This window comes from Eleginops maclovinus, chromosome 18 (assembly GCF_036324505.1).
Source record: "Eleginops maclovinus isolate JMC-PN-2008 ecotype Puerto Natales chromosome 18, JC_Emac_rtc_rv5, whole genome shotgun sequence".
Taxonomy (NCBI): Eukaryota; Metazoa; Chordata; class Actinopteri; order Perciformes; family Eleginopidae; genus Eleginops; species Eleginops maclovinus.
In genome coordinates, this window is record NC_086366.1 from 11758102 (window position 1) to 11777071 (window position 18970).

Genomic DNA, 18970 nt, shown 5'->3' on the forward strand with positions numbered 1-18970 from the left:
TCCTTAAATCTCACTATACATAAACAAGAAGATAAATAGTGACATCTAGTGGACTATTTGTTACATCATGTCCAAATAATTCATTATTTTGGATAAATAAGAGCAGTTTTTTTTACCACTTTTATTATGTATTGAATAAATGTACTAATGATAATACAGTGATCTTCTCGTGAACTGACTTTGTACACATTATCGGAGCCTCCGACTTTGTTCTCTGTGTTTGCGTCAGTAGTACGTACACATGTAAGGAAGGCTAATGATAGAGTGAACATGAAGAGAATAAAAGTGTGTGAGAAACATCGTCATTAATCAACACGTTGAGACTTTGGCTTGGTTTAGAAGCAACAGTTTTATTTTCAGCTGTGACGAAAGAAAAAAAACCAAAAAAAAACAGTCGCCTCCTCAGAGTCTAAATGTTCAGGTTCAGGATTAAAGTGCAGAATTGTTTTCACAGCTTGTGTAAAAAAAATTAAATAAAGACAAAAAAAGAAATATAATATTAAAATATCAAAACTAACAATGAAGATCTGGAAAATATAAATATGATACACCACAAGATGAAATCTCATACAACATTATCAGCAATGATATTCAATCCACTTGAATCAGGCTTGCACTTAATGATACATATAAAAGGAAATCAGTTCACGTTTTCGAGTCGTTGGCAAGGCTAGCTTACAACAAAGGCACAGCAATGTTCAGAGGTAACGATCCTTTGCAAAGAAGTGCTGCGGCGACATTCTCATTGACCCTAACACGTCCTCACTGACACACCTGACATGCTCGACATGGCTCGGACATGAACGGAGACAGAAACATGGAAAAGCCACTCATGTGCAGCAACATGCCCATGGTTTTGCAGAAGCACGTTTTATGTTATCAGCCTACACATTGAAATAGGATACATGCTATTTAAGTCTCGCTGGTGCTGTTGAATTCTGCTTTTCTACTAAGCTGCTGAATTAACAGAGTTGTGAAGAGAGCTTGAGGAAAAGTACGGCCCTGAGCCAAAAGAGTGTGATGAGGAGGTGAGAGGTGAGAAAGGCCAGCTTAAGTGCTCTATTATCAGAAAGACCAGCAGTGGTTGCAGCCTCTGTGGGCATCACATACGAAACCAAGCAGTCAGAAACAACACAAAACATCATTCACAAAGGACTAGTCTGTAGGCAGCAGGCAGATCTGGGACATCCTCTTGGTAGCAAAGACTTTTAAAAAGGCTTGCAAATTAAAAAATAGTTATAGATATATGACTTTAGCTCACAGAGGGGTCCAGCAGGCTCCTGCCAAAGCCGTATTTAAGAGTCAATCAAAATGCATGCATCTAAATAACTGAGAACTGTTTGCTATCAAGAGGATGAATTTCCCAGATACCATTTTTACAGGTGAAAGGCTCCATCAGTGTCTTGCATTCATATATCAACCTGAACCGAGATAATGTATTTCCTTATCACAAGTAGCCCAAGAGAGGAAATTAACAAACATGGCTTCATCCAGCCATTTGGTAATATAGTGCAAATTAAAGTACTCAACTCTATACAAAAAGATATCAGTGGTTATATATAAAAACAGATTCTTTCCCCATTTCATTTTTAGCTTGTCTTTCTCTGTTAACTTTTTTTTTTCATCCTTCATTCTTTGTTTTCTTATTTAAAATTACAGCATTAGCAAGCTGAACAAACTGAACAGACCTAGCTTGAACATCATGCAGCTTGTGAAAACAACACCAGGAAATAAAACAACATAACAAAGTTCTGATCAGAAACAGAAAACTTGTGTCAGAAGGTGCCAGAGAGAAATCTGACAGTGGAAGAGATTATTTCTGAGAAGTGAGCCTATTTATGCAATGCACGCAGACAGATGCAAGGACAGACGTATATATATATATAGTGATATTTACAGTTTGCTTTTACATGTAAACAAACAGAACAGGAGGAGAGACAAACATGTGGACAGACAGCTGACACGCCGAGGCAGTACCTGGTGATATTATCCCCACACCTGAACTAATGTACAGTACATGATGAGACAAGAGTGAGTAATTAATAGATTGATTGCCTTTAAAGATGTCCAAAGTACATATCATTTTTTTATCATAAAATGCAGATTTAGTTAAGCAACTTTGATGTGATTAGATAATCCAGTGTTACAGTGAAATGTACTGCAGCGCATTAAAAAGATGACCGATCAAATGTTAAGAAACACTTTTTTGATGGAGGGAAACGACAGAATGTAACATACACTGAGCTTGAACTGAGGGTAGGGGATATTTTGTGATAAGATTCTTCTTGTTTCAAAAGCTAAAAACGTCTTACCTGCCACAGGGGTGACAATGTAGATAAAACAAACCATACAACTTTCAGCTGTGCCCTTTTGACTGCAGTCAAACTTTAACTCTCCCTAATTCTCAACTGGTCGGCCAATAAAAATATGGCGATGTAGCGTACGTATATAAAATATGTCTTTACATTTACAATATTTAAAACATTTACAATGTCGGCAGCTATGTACACTTTTATGTGTTTGAATGTGTAAGATGCCATTTGAATGTGGATGAGATACGCTAACAGCTCTTAAAATTAGGGGACAACGTACCTAATGTATGCAAAAGATGTGTACCTCAATGTTAAATCAGTGCTACACATTAAATGATGGAAAGGGGCCGCAGACACATGTAGGTCTCGATGTGTCTTGGGTCATAGGGAAACGATGAAATATGACCTGACAGCATTATTTACACCCATGCACTCTTCAGTGAACTATTTAAAGCTATTGTCTGACTTTTACAAGTTTGACAGCAAGTTGACTTTTGTGTCTTAAGCGACAGAGGCATTTGCGTTTTCCAGAAGCTCAGTTGGAAAAGCAAAATCAAAGTCACACAGAAACCTGGAAACAAAAACCGCACAATGTAGAGGAAGTTTGCCTTTGTCTACCGTAATACATACACTACAGTAAGTCATTTTGAATGTAATGACACCTCATGATTAGATAAACGGATTCAAGATTTGAGTCATGAGTTGAAAGTTGGGTCTGATTGCATATGACATGTTCCACTTTAGCATCAGGTGCAGCAAAATGAAGCTGTCGTAGTAAATGTCTCTTGATTTGAGTTTGAATGTGTGTGTTTGTGCGTCTTGCACAGGTGGCTTTTCAGATCCACCTTTTCCCCGAGTCTACTTGTTCTGCCAGCCTGAGCCAGGCTACGCCCGCAGCTGTAAACAGGGAGGAGTATTTACACCTCCAGCCACTGCTACACCCGAGGCAGGTGATCGCTGCCTGTGTGGAGTTTAATCTTATTTCCCACCCCTCTGGTCGGTTAAAGGACTACTCCGGCTGTTCGGGGTGGGTGTGCAGGCCGTTTTCAGGACGGGGTATGCTGTGGTTCTCCCAGAAGGCCTTGTGCATCTGATCCACTTTAGACACCAGTGGTAGACCAATGTCCAAGTGCATCTTTAGGTTCTCCAGCCACTCCTCCAGTTTAGAGAAAGCGGGCCTAAAGATCAAGAAAGCAGATCTCAGTTTAAAACATATTCTTCATTTGTTTTAAGGCAAGAATTCTAGATATTCATCCTGACAGATTCAGGATGAGTTGCTAAAGATCATAGTTGTATAGCACACAAAACAATGGAGGGCATAATGCTGCTCAGAACCATTAAAAAATACACTTACAATGACTGTTTATAAAATGTTTGGAATGTTTTGAAGAGCTGACACTTATAATTTGTAAGATTGCACCTGAGTTTAAAATGTGCCACTAAATATACTATGTTAGGCAGATTTACATCACAAACAAATGTGAATCTATTGAAGATGTCTGACCGTTTGTCTGCATCAAGGTCACAGCACACAGCAGCTATGGGAAAGAAGGCGGGGGGACAATCCGGGGGACAGAAGTGCTCCAGGAAGCCAGACACGTTCAGTCCGAAGTCCATCGCCCTGGGGAGGTAGTCTGGGTCTGCGTTCACCCTGCCAATTATCTGGAGAGGCCAAGAAAAAACAATAGGAGAGAACAAGAGTAAGACAAGTTAAACTTGGATCCTCCTGTGCTGATCTGCTGAAAACAAGTAAAAACCTGCAAACTGAAGCTGATCGTTACCAGCAGACCACAACCACCGTCTGCCGGCCTCTCAGAAACCACATGAAGACAACTTTGATGTTCTGCTCCCTCTAATCCCTTTAGTATTCCCTGGTTAATGGTGCCCATCTGGGGAAGTCATACTCTGGGGATCTGAGCCGCTGAATTAAACTTTTGAGCCTAAATTATGTGGATGTTGTGTGGCCAGGACAAAGGCTTACCACGCTTTAGGGCTGGATTTTTATTTGGAAAGAAAATATAAGCAAAACATTTCCATCATAAAATGAAATGTTTTATAAATAATTGAGGTCAGATCACTGTCAAAATATGTGAAGTATAAAGTAAGTAGAATTTTGACGAATAAGTGAAATCGAGTGAAGAGCAGTTGTGCATAAATTAAAATGAGTCTTATGGCTGAATGACTGCTGGCAAATTCTAACAAAAAAATGTTTTGTAGGCGCTGAACTTCGGCCAAACTAAATTAGATGTTTTGAAACTGTCAAGAGGATTTAATTTTAAAATTACAAGGAAACCAAATGTAAAAATGACCTGTAAGCAGAATGTGATGCCTTTGGGAAAAAGCTATTTAGGAATTTTAATTTTGCTAATCAAACATTACCTCTTCTAAAAACACCCAAAACCTGGTTTGGCTTTTATTACCACCAACATTGAAAGGTCCCTCACCTCGCAGAGCATGATACCAAAGGAGAAGATGTCCACTCTCTCGTCGTAGCTCTTCCCTGGGAAGAGAAAAGTATCAAATTAGGCTGTTAGCAGGAATGCCACCTTACACAACAAATGTACTGCATTGATTTTAGTTCTCTCTATCTGAGGAAGGTGTGAATGGGTTTAAATGAATAAATAAGTATTCATGTTATTTAAAGAGATTATTCAGAGGTCATACCATGGATCATCTCAGGAGCCATCCAGTAAGGGTTTCCCACCACCGTGTATCTCTTCCTGCGGTCGGGCTTCTTCAGGCCGGGCAGTTTACCCTGCGTCAATTTCTCCTCATGCTTGTCGACGACCATGAGGCGAGACAGCCCGAAGTCTGCCACCACCACCGTGTTGTCCTACACCAAGAAAATTAAACATGTCATTAAATGTTCTAGTTATGCTCTAAGCATAGACACTGCCTGACAGAGGGATGAAAGAGATACAAGCTTCAATGTGGCAGTGTGCAACTAGGTTCAATCTCATTCACAAGCTTAAAATTCAACTCTAAGCTAATTTAACTTTGTGTGGATTTTTCCAGTCATGAGCTTTACGATAGTGACACATGTACCGTCTCTGTTTGGGCAGGGTAAGCTTGAAGTTTCCGCTACCAAGTTACTTCGGAGGAAGGCTTAGTCTGTTAAAGCCACTGCTAACAAAACTCTGCTTTGTTTTTAAATTGACAAGTGACCTGTATTAAATCCTCAAAGAAAACATTGTGCACATACATAGGTATGTCCACGCACACGCACACACACACACGCACACACACGTCTTACCTCTCGAACTAGACAGTTGTGTGAGTTCAGGTCCCGATGGATTATGTTCATGGAATGCAGATATGTCTGAATGACAGATAGATGGACAGATAGGAGAGGACAGAAAGTCAGAAAAAATAAAGGGATAGAGGCTTTTAGTGGTAATCTAAAACCCATGCCAAGAGGAACAATCCTGCCTTGTTTCCTCTCAAGCTCATGTTGAAAATACAATAATCCAGTCATGCATGACAGTCAACATTGTCCCATATCAGGGAAAAACTGACTGTCTAATCCTGCAGGAATTCTTTGAGATCATTTCCATAGAGGGGGATGGAAACTAAAGTGCCCATTATTAACAGAAGGGTTGCAGTTCACTAACAAGACCACTAGAGGGAAGCAGCAGGGAAAATAACAAGAAGCAATACACATCAATGTACTGCTGCATATCAGGGAATATTACTGTCTGTGGTGACTTCACAGAAGTACAGTAGCTATTAAAACCAAAGACACTTTTGGGCCCTTGAACTCACCATTCCAGCAGCTATGTCCTTGGCAAAACTGACCCGCTGGTTCCAGGGATAGTTTATGTCCTGTGAGCAAAAAAGTACAACTAAATGTTATTTTCTTCAGTCACAGATGCTGAGTAATCATGACATAAAACCATCTAAGCACAGAACCATCTGCAAAGGCTTCACCTGAGGCAATATACACAAATAAAATGATCTTCACTATTACTAAGCGGTCTACTGAATGCATTTTGAATACCGAATAGGACGTAGACACATAAGCACGCACACACAGTACCCTCTCACCATTTTCTTGATGAGTTCCCTCAAGGTGCCTCCCTTTATGTACTCTGCGATGAAGTTCAGTCTTTTGTCCTTGTAGAGGACTCCGATGAACTTGAGTACATTTGGATGATCCAGGCAACGCATGACCTTCACCTGATGAAACAACGACACAGTTTTACACACTGAATGCTGCTCGAGGACACAGTACTTGCTTTCATGCCATTGGAAAGTAAAGGCTGATTCCACTCTCATGGACAAATAAATACGAAGCTACAGCCAGCAGCTCGTTAGCGTATCTTGACACGAAACAGCCTCCCTGGTTGTGTCTGAAGGGTTTTGTTCTGGACTATTTCTGGGCCAGGAGCTACTTTGTTCTAAGAAGGGTGATGAGACGTCTGGAAAAATCTGAGACAGTCTTGAATAATGAGCTCTATCCTCTCCGGTTTGTCAGATTTATACTTAGATTTTTTAAAATGCAACAGAGCAACATCCGGCATAGTTAAATGAACTCAGAGTGTACAGTAAGTGTGCGCAGCATGACTGCAGTATGTCTGCAGTATAACACTGCATAAACATTCCCCTCTCCAAGGGTTGAGGTGAGGAGGAAGAGGAGTCAGGCCACTATTACACACACCGATAACCCTGAAATATTATCCTAAAAATGTCTAACATGCCTGGTGCATTCCTTTCTTAAACAAGATCACAAGAGACTCAGTAATGTGAGACCTGGGCCACCTACAAACAAACAACCAGTGGGAGTAATCATCAGGTTTCATTGTGGTCGGGTTTCTTTTATAGCCGTTATACCAATTACAAAGCAAGGACTCTGTGATATCGTAACCTAAAAATAAACTCAATAGTCCACACAGACGGGAACAATTATCAAGAACTTCAAACATCCCAATAGAAGGATTTTAATTGGATGAATGACTCTACAATACTGAACATTAAACAGGAACAGAAGCAATTCAGATCACTCCAGGGGGTCTAAACAGGAGTCTAAACTTCTGAGTCTGAGTCATCCTCTGTTATCTTTTCAGATGAATGGAAGGAGGAAGATGATGCTTTGTGTGGGGGGCAAACTAAGTTTTGCTCATCCATAATTTTTGGGAGAAAGAACTGTTAACACTTTCTTTGATGTCTTTTTTCAGCTGTGATTTCTGTTATTTGGTCGAGAAGACTGATAAAAAAACATTTTAGTTTTACTTCCTCAGCACAGATTTTCCCAGCTAGTCCAGGAATTAAACACCTTCAACAAACTGATTATACTAACTTTAAAAGTTACTGACTGCTCTCAGTTCGGAATAAAACATGGTAGGCTATTCAAGGAAATATTTATTAAAATGTGTTTTTCTATGATCTCAGGTCAGCACCTATTGAGATGTCTGTTGACAGAGTTGATTCAACCTCTGAAAAGATAACTTGAGTAAACCTCACACTCCCTAATGACGTCACATCTGGGATTGTCTGTCTCCACTCACCTCTTTAAGGAATGTTCTCTGTGTCTCGTCATCAAAGCGAATCAACTCCTTCATCACCATCACCTCCCCTGTCTCCTTGTGGGTCACCTATAACATAAACAATGATACAAAAAATTAAGCTGAGCTGGCAGATTGAGGGGAGAGTCTGTCAGCATGGGAGACACATTTTTTTCCAGTATGTCCTCCTGCCTCTCAACACTTCTCTTACTTATCTCAATGCTGCCCCCCTCTGGATAATGTTTGTATGACTACAGTTGTTCTTTAAAACACAACATGTGTTTTACATACAGCTATATGGGTCTCTGCCACAAATCTACCTTGATGGCCTGTCCAAAGCAGCCCTTCCCCAGCACCTCTCCATGAATGAGGTCAGATGGGCGAAAGATGCGGTGCGTCTGATTGGACACGACGCGCAGCGACTCTGATCGATTGATGTCCTTCCTCTGCGAGATGGGGGATGCTGCGTTGCTGGAGCCGGGTGACTTATCAATGCTGCAGCTCCTCCTGGAGGGGTGGACAGGAAGAGGAGAAGAAAGGCATATAAGGATGGAACAGAGGGGAGCAGAGTATTTGATTTGTGTGTGCTGCTGCTTTTTATCATTATTTAGTTGAGGGTTTTTCAGGACATTTATTGACAGTACAACACACTGACCATACAGTGGTAGGCTCATGCCTGAGATTATTGTGCCCACCCCATATACTTGACAAAGCATGACACTAACTCTACCCGCAATATGACATGATTAATCAGAAACAGAGAAAAAAAACAGCCGTTGGTTGCTTTAAATAAACAGATAACATTTCTGCTTTTTATTTTTGTGTTCCTCACTCTTTAACACAGTATGGTATGAAACTACACGTAAGCAATACAGTCTTTTTTGGCCATTAAATATTTAATGGTACAAAGTAGAGCAAATCTGCAATTAGCATAATTAAAATCAGTGTCTTACGTGATGATGCGGGATCTTAGGCTGTCTGGGATGGGGGGCTGTGTGATTGGCCGGATGGGGCTGGGTTCCTCTGACAGAGGGGTGGTCAGGGGGCCGTTCACTTGATCTTCAGCCTCCCAAGAGCCTCCCTCCTGTCCTGGACTGTGAGGGTCGTGCTCGATGGTGAGCTGCAGCAGACGGCTCGTCTCCTGGATCAGCAGGTCGATCTGGAGAGGACGAGTTCAGATTAGAGCCGCTGAGATTGCTTTAAAGCTAGAGAGATGCTCTCATGGAAGAAGTCTGGTGAAATGCTTTATGTAGTGCTACAATGAGATCATTTGCATATTTACAGTGAGGTGAAATCTTACCTCATCCAGAGGGACATTGTGAATGGGTGTCCCGTTGATTTCCAGGATCTTATCTCCAACATGAATGGAGTTTTTCACATCTGGACTGATGCACTCTGTGTCCACCCTGGATGAAGAAGAACAAGCAGAAGAAAAAATCTTAATTCAAGCACCTTCCTGCACACAGACCTGAGATCTGATAAAGTCTCAGCTCATTTGAATTACAGTGACTCATATGTTCTGCTCATTTCCTTTTCCTTCCACTCTATCGTATCATTTAAATGAATCTATCACACTGTCTGGTTTTTTCATCCTGTCTCCTCCAACGTACTGACCTCTCCTTCAGTTAGTTTCTCTTCTCTTCACACAATGACAATCCTCAACAAACACACAGACACAGATGGACAGACTCACTGGGAGACTCTGATGGTGGGTCCATGGTCAGGACTGTAGCCGCTGGTCGGGCTGAGCGGCTGGTCGATGGACACGGAGAAACCTCGCCCTCTGCGTCCGTTGTTTCCCTCAGCGGAGGCTGGGATGGACAGGAGTGTGACCGTGTGAGGGATCCGCGAGCATGGCGTGTCCGGCAAAGACACCGGTGTGACGATGGTCTGGTAGTAACAGTGACCACTGGAGCAAGAGAAGCATTGAAGAAGAGTGAGGGTGTTAGAAAATATTGAGAATTCTGGCACGGCATACATGGCATGGATTTTTAATTACCAGTTTAAATACAAAGATCTGTGGCAGAAAGTGGATCACATTACACAAAAAGTACAGTATGGATGGTGGATGTTGTTGTGGATACCCAGCCCTAATGGGAAGTTATGAGAAAGAGGCAGCTAGAAACCAGAACATGTGAGTGAGGTTTCTCTCTCTTAAGGGTCGATGCGATCATAAGGAAACATTAGGTTCTCATTACAGCATCATATGTTGATGACAAAATGTTTGAGAAAACACTGAGCTCACTATTATACCCCATGAGTAACGCTCAGACTAATAAAATAGCTATGAAAGAATGAAAAACGATTACACCAGAGCTGCAATAATTTACAGAGCACACGTTGACTCAATTTGGTAAACCTCTCAATAAATGTAATGATCACATAGTCATCATCCACTTCCACTTTCTCCCAGAAGAGGACAAAGGCTGTTTTGTTCTTATGTATTTCTGTAAAGTGCAGCTTGTTGCACACTGAACCCTGACTCTCACACTGACACAACCCCGGAGCTACACAAGAAAAGAACAACCTGAACCTGAATCCCAAAAGAAACAGGAGACTTTTTGATTGATTTTCCAAGGTTTATGATTAGAGCCGTCTAAACTGGGACTGTTAGCTGTGCTTGCTGTGAGTTTCCACCATGCATTGACTCATTTATCACCACAGTTGGTCGTTATGTCTCCAAAAAAGCCCTTTGAAGCCCAAAATAAGCTGCATACAGTTAAGATTGTGTCAATCAACTGCAGCTTTGGAAGCGTTGTTGTGGCTATACTGCACTTCAAAGGGATTTAGTGGGTTAGTTTGTTTCAGAAGAGAGAATATTAAAACTAAAAAAAGAAAATAACCGTTTGGTAAATTACGGAGAGACAGAGCTAACATACCACAAACTGAAAAGAGCTTCGATTTATGAGACTGTAGACAAATAAAGTTTCCATCTCAGTCTGAATTGAATCTTGACACTGATATTCTTGTGCTTGCATGTCTTTTGATGTTGTGCTTGTGGCTCACCAGTAGAGTTTGGATCTCTCCACCAAAGCGTAAGTGTCTCCATCACCGATGAACGTCCTGCAGTTCAGACAGGTGAAGCATTCTGGGTGATATTTCTGTTCCCCTGCGACCTGTTGAGAGACAAGACACAGTTAATAGGACATTCTGCTGTGTATTTGAAAAAAGATGTAATTGAATGTCAAAATTATATTTTTCTGATCTCGAGTGGAAAGCACTGTGGGGGGGAATCCACTACAGCGTTTGTGATGTTACTGTAGGCAACAGGCAACATGAGGCTTTAACAGCTGGTGGAAGTAGGGCGAGGCCTGGTCGTTGAGGGTAATACTGAGAGCTGGGAGATTGAATTTGCTGCTTCCAGACCCCCGTCTGAGCTTAGGGCAGTTTTACAAACAAGAGAGGGAATTGAGTTATGGCCAAAAAGCAGAGCAGGCCAAGAGCAGATTAATCACAGTGGCAGATCAGGGGACGATGCTGCCGCTGGAGCTTTCAGATCTAGAAGTTCTACAGACCAACGGGGGGAAACCAAAATGATCAAATAAATCACAAAAAATTAAAACATCAAATCCAGCCATTTCTGTGTGATATCGAGAAAATCATATATAAAGATCTTTCTGATCCAATACTTCAATATCCATATTGAACATTGTAGAGTTGACCTTTGGTGATTTCACACACAAATTACACAATGCAAATGTTGCTAAATATCTACATTATCAGCTAAATATTTCAGAATATTAAATCCATTTACTGTTGTACAGTGTTTAAAACCATCATAAGACTTCAGCGTGTAACAACCTTTGTTTTTTTTGGCTGCTCTTTAAATCTTTTTGTCCTTGCTTGTTACGACTCTGATCGACTGAGACATCGATTAGATGGCCCACACAATCTCATATATCAATATCGACCGCTTTTAACTCCTTCAGGTAATTTTGCGCCGTTCCATGCAAATGACCAACCCACTCAAATGCCTAATGACTTCTATGATTAAACATGAGCAGAGATGTTAAGCACCAAAGGTCGAGTCCGCCAGAGATGTTCGCTCCCTAGAGGCTGCGTTCGTGGTCCAATTTTTTGCTTTGAGTGGCAGAAAAATGGAGTGGGCCCTCTGACAGCACTTCTCAGCTGCGATGATCTGCAATGCTAATTTACCCCACTAAGAGTGGGGGGGGGGGGGGCATTTTACCGAAAGGATGCTGAACAAAGAACAATTAATTAAATGCAAACCATAAAAATCTAATATATTTTGGCATTTCTTTAGGCAAAGTTTAAATATATTACAACACAGAAAATACCTAAATCATAGAAGTTTCACAGTTTTGTATTTTCTGTAAATATCCAACCAACATTACCAAAAAGCTAAATATCAGTTCATGGACAAAGCCATAATTCTGTGCAGCAGCCTTAAAAGTAACTGCAGAACTAACAATCCACCAGAGTACGAAATGCTACTTCTAAACGGTCCATTATGTGGAAACAAAATGGTGTAACAGAGAAAAGGGCAGAAAATGTGAAGATCAAAGAATCAATCAAATCAATTTATAGAGCCATATGTCTGCTGTCCCACCCTCCTTGCAGAGCAGCAGTGAAACCCCGAGCACACAACGACAGATACACACATGCTGACGGCCTTCAGGCTGCAGAAAGGAAGACGCTGTACAAGCAGATTCATTAACTGCTTTTTAAGTAATTAATCAGAGCAGTACCTTCCAGCTAGATATCAGGAGAACATGCCACCACTTGGCTTCACACACAGACAACATCCCGATTTACTGTGATTTCTGAATCAATGGTTTTCCAGCTTCAATGTTCCTGCCTTTGGAGTGAGAACTATGTAGAATGACTGTGCAAAATAAAGGACACAGAACAGGCAACTTGCACTGGAGGGTTATCCTCAAGCTGACAACACAACATCGTAGCAGAGAGCGCCAGAGGAGGAAACAGATGTAATCACGTTGTAATGGACAAGGAAGGAAAACAGCTGCATGGCGTATTGACAGACTTAATTTCTTTATTCCTTCCTCCAAACAGCCTCATAAAATGGATTCATAAACAATTACTGTCGGACATCGCCAGGGAGAATAAACACAATGCATTAGAAAAAACGAAAGAATGAAAGAGAGAGGAGTAAAGACTAAAAGATATCTGAGGATTTAACCAAAGTAAGGAATATTGTGTGTGGAAAGATGATTTAAAAGCAGTACAACAAGTTCAATGTTGTATTCGAGCTGTTAGTAAGAAGCTGCAAATGTGTATATGTTTTCCCTCTGTGAGTTCCTCAGGGGCCGGCCTGCAAATGGTTACGACAGGAAGAGAGGACAGCTGGACGTTGATGAAAAGGATGTGTGGCTCTGCATAACCTGACACTGTGGCTGCCATTTGCTGGCAAGGCAGGCAGGCAGGCATGACACACACATACCCAACCATGTCTCTAAAAACCCATTTGACAGGCGACAGCTGCTGTTTTTAGGACCTGCTTCCTCTCCAAAGTTAAGGTATAAAAACTGACAGGTAATACATGTGATAATAAAGCATGTGATTGCTTGACAGCTTGATTAAATAAACATCACATGTACTAACACAGCGCCTTCAGGCCTCAGAGAGTATTCCCTGATTTGTGTATTAGCAGGAAGAGAGGACAGCATCCTACTCACGAGTGTGTGACTGTGTTTTAGCTGGTCATGTAGCCTCCTTTTCTAGTGACAACAAACCAGACTGTGTACACATGTCTCCCGGGGAAAGGGAAGCAGGTCGGCGGTGTGTTGGTTTATTTTGGTGAAAGGTCATTTCAAATACCCCAGTTTTTATTCAAGGATCAGGACAGCCATGTCTATATTTCATATTATCTCTTTTATCTTTCGCTCTAAATTTGCACGTAGTAGTTTTACCTGGCAACATCGGAGATGTAAAAAAAAATTGTGGTGCAAACTTGAACTTTTGAACTGGAAGATCTAGTACAACCAGCCCTCAAACAAAGAAAAATATATAGTATTTTCCAGAAAAACATAAGAGAAAAGTAAAATAATATATGACTAAACTCTCAGGTGATTGTTTTATGACCCTTTTATTTTCCTCTTTTACCCCCTATGGATTCCTGACTTCCAGTTAAGAAGATAATCTTTTATTTTTTGCCCTCTTTATTTGGTGATCACTCCCAGTGAAGAAAACTAAAGGCGCTGGCTGGGAAGCTTGGCGTGTCAGGGCCCTTAAGCTTTATTTCTTTTAAATGATATATGTGTGACCTTTAGTTAGCTGTGGAATGTGAAAAACCCCTTTTAAGTGATTTAAAGGACTTGATGTCAGTGCTAATGCTCTCAGCGACACTAAACAGCTCAGAAACATGTTGGTAGAAAGTCAGGGATGCTTGACAACTCATTGAGGCCATCAGTCACACGTGTTGACTTTTCCTGAGCTCAGGTCTGCCTAATCACTTCTCTGGATATTTTAATGAGTTAACACGTCTGAGTAAGTGTTAGGATTTGAGGTGATAACTTAAAAGTGATAAGGTCTAAGTAAACAAGTAACACTCGATACCAAGTAAATACATCTTTTTACTTTTCGTTAAGTAAAAAATCTCTCAATCTCTCTGCTATTTTTTTTAGTCACCCTTCATATTTTTCATGTCTCAAACTGAATCATTCAGTTCCTTATTGCCTCATGATGTAATGTTCTACACATTTCAGATTTTCCCCGAGACATTTTTCCTTTTACTCATATAATTTCCCTTGTTTTCAAGAGGCGTGAAACATAAGAAGAGCAGCAATAGATGCCAACTTTTAAATGACAGTAAGAAAAGTTACTTGAAAATGAAGGAGAGGATAAATTCAGTGATTGAGTGAATCAGGGAGCTGAAACATCTGAGACATGTAGGAGTTTACACAGACTGTAGTAGATGTAAATATTTGTCAGACATGATTATTACCCACTGATGCATCGATATCTGGTTTGATAAAAGTATCATAGTCCAGACATTTTAGTCCAATTATCATAAAAGGAAATTGGAAATGCTTAGTTTTTACGTTTTAAATATTTTCACCTCCAGTTTAACTTCTTTAATAATTAAATCATGTGTTAAGTTGACTTTTGACTCGTCAGACATCCTGTTACTGGGCTTATAATGCTCAGGGACTCGTTAGAAAAACATCACTCGGTTGATCTTAAACAATTATTTGATTAACCAATTATTTTAATATGTTAAATTGAAAATGTGATTAAAAAAGTCAACTACTTCCAGTCTCTTTAACATCAATATTTATTGGCGTTTACCTTGCCATCTATGATTTTAAACTACATATCCTTTGTTTTGGACAATTAAGTTACACTTCATAGCCAAATATTGTTCCTTTCAACCAGATTAATAAGCTTCTGTTGAACACAAAGCTTAGAAGTGATAAGGAACAAAATATATCTGACATGACTTATACACATGCTCTATACACGTGTGCAATGTGTTTTTCCTCAGCAGGATCTCATCAGGGATGAGGTCTCCTAACCTCAACAAGTCCCACATAAACATCGGCTTCACCCTCTGACTTCACCTCGCTCCGGCTAAATGTGGAATGATGAGCTCATAACATCACTGCTGAAGGTGCTTCTGAATGGCCTGGCTGAATTATGGGAGATCTGGCTCTGCTTAACCTCATGTTTGATGTAATAAACTTCACCTGAAAAGCCTCCTTCCTTGGCTAAACTCAAAAACACATGTGACTAAGCTCCAGAATCAACACGCAGCTTAGAATTGTGTTTAAAGAAATGACCTCATGTTTCAAAGAAAAAAAGTCAAACACAGCATGTGCAATAGGTACCCGACACTCCCCACAGAGAGCACTACAACTGGGTCAAATCCCAAAAGTGTGTCAAAAGGAATTCCTAAAGCACAAATACACTGATTGAAACAGTAGAAATAAAGTCAAAGAAAGACATAATCCTGGTTCCCTCTTAGGCTTTCTACAGTCACATCATTTCAGCAAATACAATTACAGTGAAGGCCTAAGAGAGAAGACAGTGGGTCACATTGATGCTGTCTGAATGGAATCCCCCCACATACAAACAGTACAGTATCACAGTATACAGCTTCAGAAATGCTCTAATGTATTCAGCTTCTTCTCTGGAAGTCTCACATGCCCTGTGGTTTACAGCGTGGCCTGAATGTAGGTGGTAAATAAAAATACAACTGCCCAGCAACACAGTTATAAGACAAGACAACTGTGGTCCGTCTCTGAATGTGTACACACTTTAAATCCTACTTTTATCTGAGGAAGAATGCTCTCTAAAAATAGCATGCCTGCTCATCAGTTTTTCATGACATGAAAAAAGAGAAAGCTTGTGCGCCACAGAAAAAAGGGACAAATCTGTAATTACTAAGCACTACACAGACCCAGTTGGAAATGGCATACAAACATAAATTCAGTATCATACTTTAGCTACACATTAAAAATGAAAGCGATGGAAAGAGTATCTGCAAGAGCAACCGGCGCACAATTTGCCACTTCAGCAGACTGCCTTCCTGCCGGCTCGTGTACATCACCCATCACAGTCCCGTAACCCAGAGCAGCAGCAGCCTCACCTTCTTATCTCTCTTCCACAGCCTGAGACAGCAGAAGCTCCAGAAAAACAAGTCTCCCACCATGTCAGCAAGAGCTGGTGACTCTCCCTGCTGTTCTACTTCATTCTAGTGAGGCAGGCGATTCACCCAATGTCACAACAAAACACCGGCAGCAGCCAAACCGGCCGGAGAGACGGAGCAGCCGGGGGAGGGAGGAGAGAGAGAGAGAGAGAAGCCCACGCCTTTGCAGCTGAGCTCATCTCTGAATCCATGTCACTCCTCCCGGCTCTCCCCCTTCCCTCCCTCTTCTCTCTCGCTGTTGCTATGACCTCATCGTTTCCGGTTAAGCCTCGCCCACTATTGCACACGCGCCGACCGGCTGCTTCAACCACACAAATGCAATCAGACGCCCACCCTCTACCCCCTGGTGTCTTCGGTAAATTCCTCACTCCCCCTCTTCTTCCATGCTGCCCCCCATTCCTGCAATCACATTTCAACACCAGTGAAACCAGCAGCGTGACAGTAACAGGCTTGACTTATGGGACACCATGTAGGAGAATTATCATCTTCATTAGCTAATAAATCTTTTGAATATATTTGTATATTGTATTCATTATGCTATAGGGAATCTAAGGCATATCTGCATTGCTAAAGGCATGCAGATGGTAAACATATAAGGGCTGAACCTTGTAGAAAATATCTGAACTTACAGTAGGTGCTTGTTATTATGTTCTTTTCAACACTATACCATGTCCTTATTACAGGTGCAGAAATTATAAATGATTGCTATGTCCATCATTCTTTTAATTAACTGTTCAATTGTTAAATAAAAAACAATTACAAATATTGTGAGCCTATGGTGATATCTTACATATCTTGTTTTGACTGCATGACATTTAAAACCCCAACTAACTATTATATTCAACTCAGGAAAGCAGCAAATATTTGAATTTGATAGGATGAAACAAGAAAATGTGTGAGACTATTACTTATTATAATAGTACTTAAACCACTGAATTGATTACTAAAAATGGATTCATTTAAAATTGTGTAGCTGACCAACAAGTCCTTTTTTTGTCAGTAGATCAGCTCTTTATCCTGTTCCACATTTTTCAGATGACGACATTAGGGTTTTACCACATAAAAAATGAAACTAAGAAACTGCCATGAATCCCAGCTTCAACAGAGACAGCCTCTCGTCACATGTAGAATGATAAGGTATTTGTGTTTTATTCAATGTAGAGAAAAGATCACAATTTCAAAGCATTGATATCAAATGAAGACATGCTTAATGCCTGTGTGATCTTTTTTAGTGACATTTAGCTGACTTATCATCACCATCCTTTTGCTCTTTTTTTTTTTCTCCTCTACCTCCTTGTTTAATCTCTCTTCACAGGTTTATCTTGGCTGCTGCGTCACTATGTTTTCCACCCTCCTCTCTCCGCCTCTGTGTCTCACTTTGTTCCTGTCCCTAACATGTCCTGCATGCCATGTGTCAATCATTCAGAGGCCCATCTGAGTGGGCTGATATATATAGACTCCTCTTTTCTGCCTGTTGTTCCTATGTGAAAGCAGTGGAGACAAACCTCAGAGAGATGTCTGCTACAGAAGAACTGATTAGGTTAGAGTGGGTGGAAGTTGCAATAGTAACAGCTCCAGAGAAATCCACACATCCAGTTTTTCTTTCAGTTTGGCAATGGCAGGAACACAATACTATAGGCTTCACAACGGCAGCCCACAAAACAATTCCTCATGTAAGAGTGATTACGTACAATCCAATCTTACATCCACTTTCATCTAGATTTGACTTTTTATTATATCATTAAAATAATGTCTGCTGTTTGTATGCTGAAAAACAGATCACGTCAAAAGTAAAGATCATAAAAATAAGAACAAGTGTCTGTGGTGCCTTTTCCTCAGAACCAACATACAGCATCTGTGATCAACTGGGAGAATCAGCAGTAAAGAGGCTGAATACAGCTATATTGAGGCAGGCAGTATGACAGCATGTACAAATGTTACAGTAATATCTGAAAAGGTGTTACATACGTGACCTTTAATGAATCTTTGGGAACTGAACCATTTCATTTCAATAACTGATCTTTTGACTATGTGGGGGCAGCAAAACAGCCTGAACAACACTGACACATTGTCATCGTTGGTAGCAGCAGTGAAATGTTTTACCAGTTACATTTTCATTTGTTGTGGTGGAGTTAATTCAAACCTGCTGGCAGTCAGCTCAGAAGTGAAACCCTGCAGCCCACAGTCAATCCACGGTGGGGATTTCAACCCCCAGAAGTGGCTGCTTTCTTCAGAGTTTCCACTCTGGAAAGAGGAAATGCTAAACAAGTTTCACTTTAGTTAAGGTCATTGTTCAGGTTATTGTCTCTCTAAAACTCAGTGTTGATACTGATTAAGTTAGAAAAACACAATGGCAGCCTTGAGCCATCCAGCTGACGTTCCCTTAAGCAAGACACTGAGCCTGAACTCTGACCTGCCTTAGGAGACCTAATGCACAACTCTTACCTAATATTATGCAAAACAAGTTACTACACTACATTTGTGTTGGGTTAAAAGCCACCGGTGAAACAAATAGCCGATCCTGTTGT

The 18970-nt window shown here is 40.7% G+C and overlaps 1 protein-coding gene across 5 annotated transcripts in view; it reads right to left on the reverse strand.

The window, feature by feature from the left end:
- Positions 1-1876: 1876 nt before the first annotated feature.
- Positions 1877-18970, reverse strand: part of limk1a (LIM domain kinase 1a) — a 45309-nt gene continuing 28215 nt past the window's right edge. For 4 of the 5 annotated variants that reach the window (XM_063907186.1, XM_063907187.1, XM_063907188.1 and 1 more), the window contains 13 exons: positions 10820-10929; positions 9507-9722; positions 9114-9219; positions 8767-8972; positions 8134-8320; positions 7817-7903; positions 6357-6488; positions 6075-6134; positions 5566-5631; positions 4977-5145; positions 4757-4812; positions 3817-3974; positions 1877-3490 (listed from right to left, as the gene is read on the reverse strand). In XM_063907186.1, the coding sequence (XP_063763256.1) occupies positions 3322-3490; positions 3817-3974; positions 4757-4812; positions 4977-5145; positions 5566-5631; positions 6075-6134; positions 6357-6488; positions 7817-7903; positions 8134-8320; positions 8767-8972; positions 9114-9219; positions 9507-9722; positions 10820-10929 (1722 nt within the window). In that variant the 3' untranslated portion in view covers positions 1877-3321. Of the gene's footprint in view, positions 3491-3816; positions 3975-4756; positions 4813-4976; positions 5146-5565; positions 5632-6074; positions 6135-6356; positions 6489-7816; positions 7904-8133; positions 8321-8766; positions 8973-9113; positions 9220-9506; positions 9723-10819; positions 10930-16382; positions 16618-18970 lie in introns of those variants that run through there. The other variant, XM_063907189.1, reaches the window with a different exon arrangement.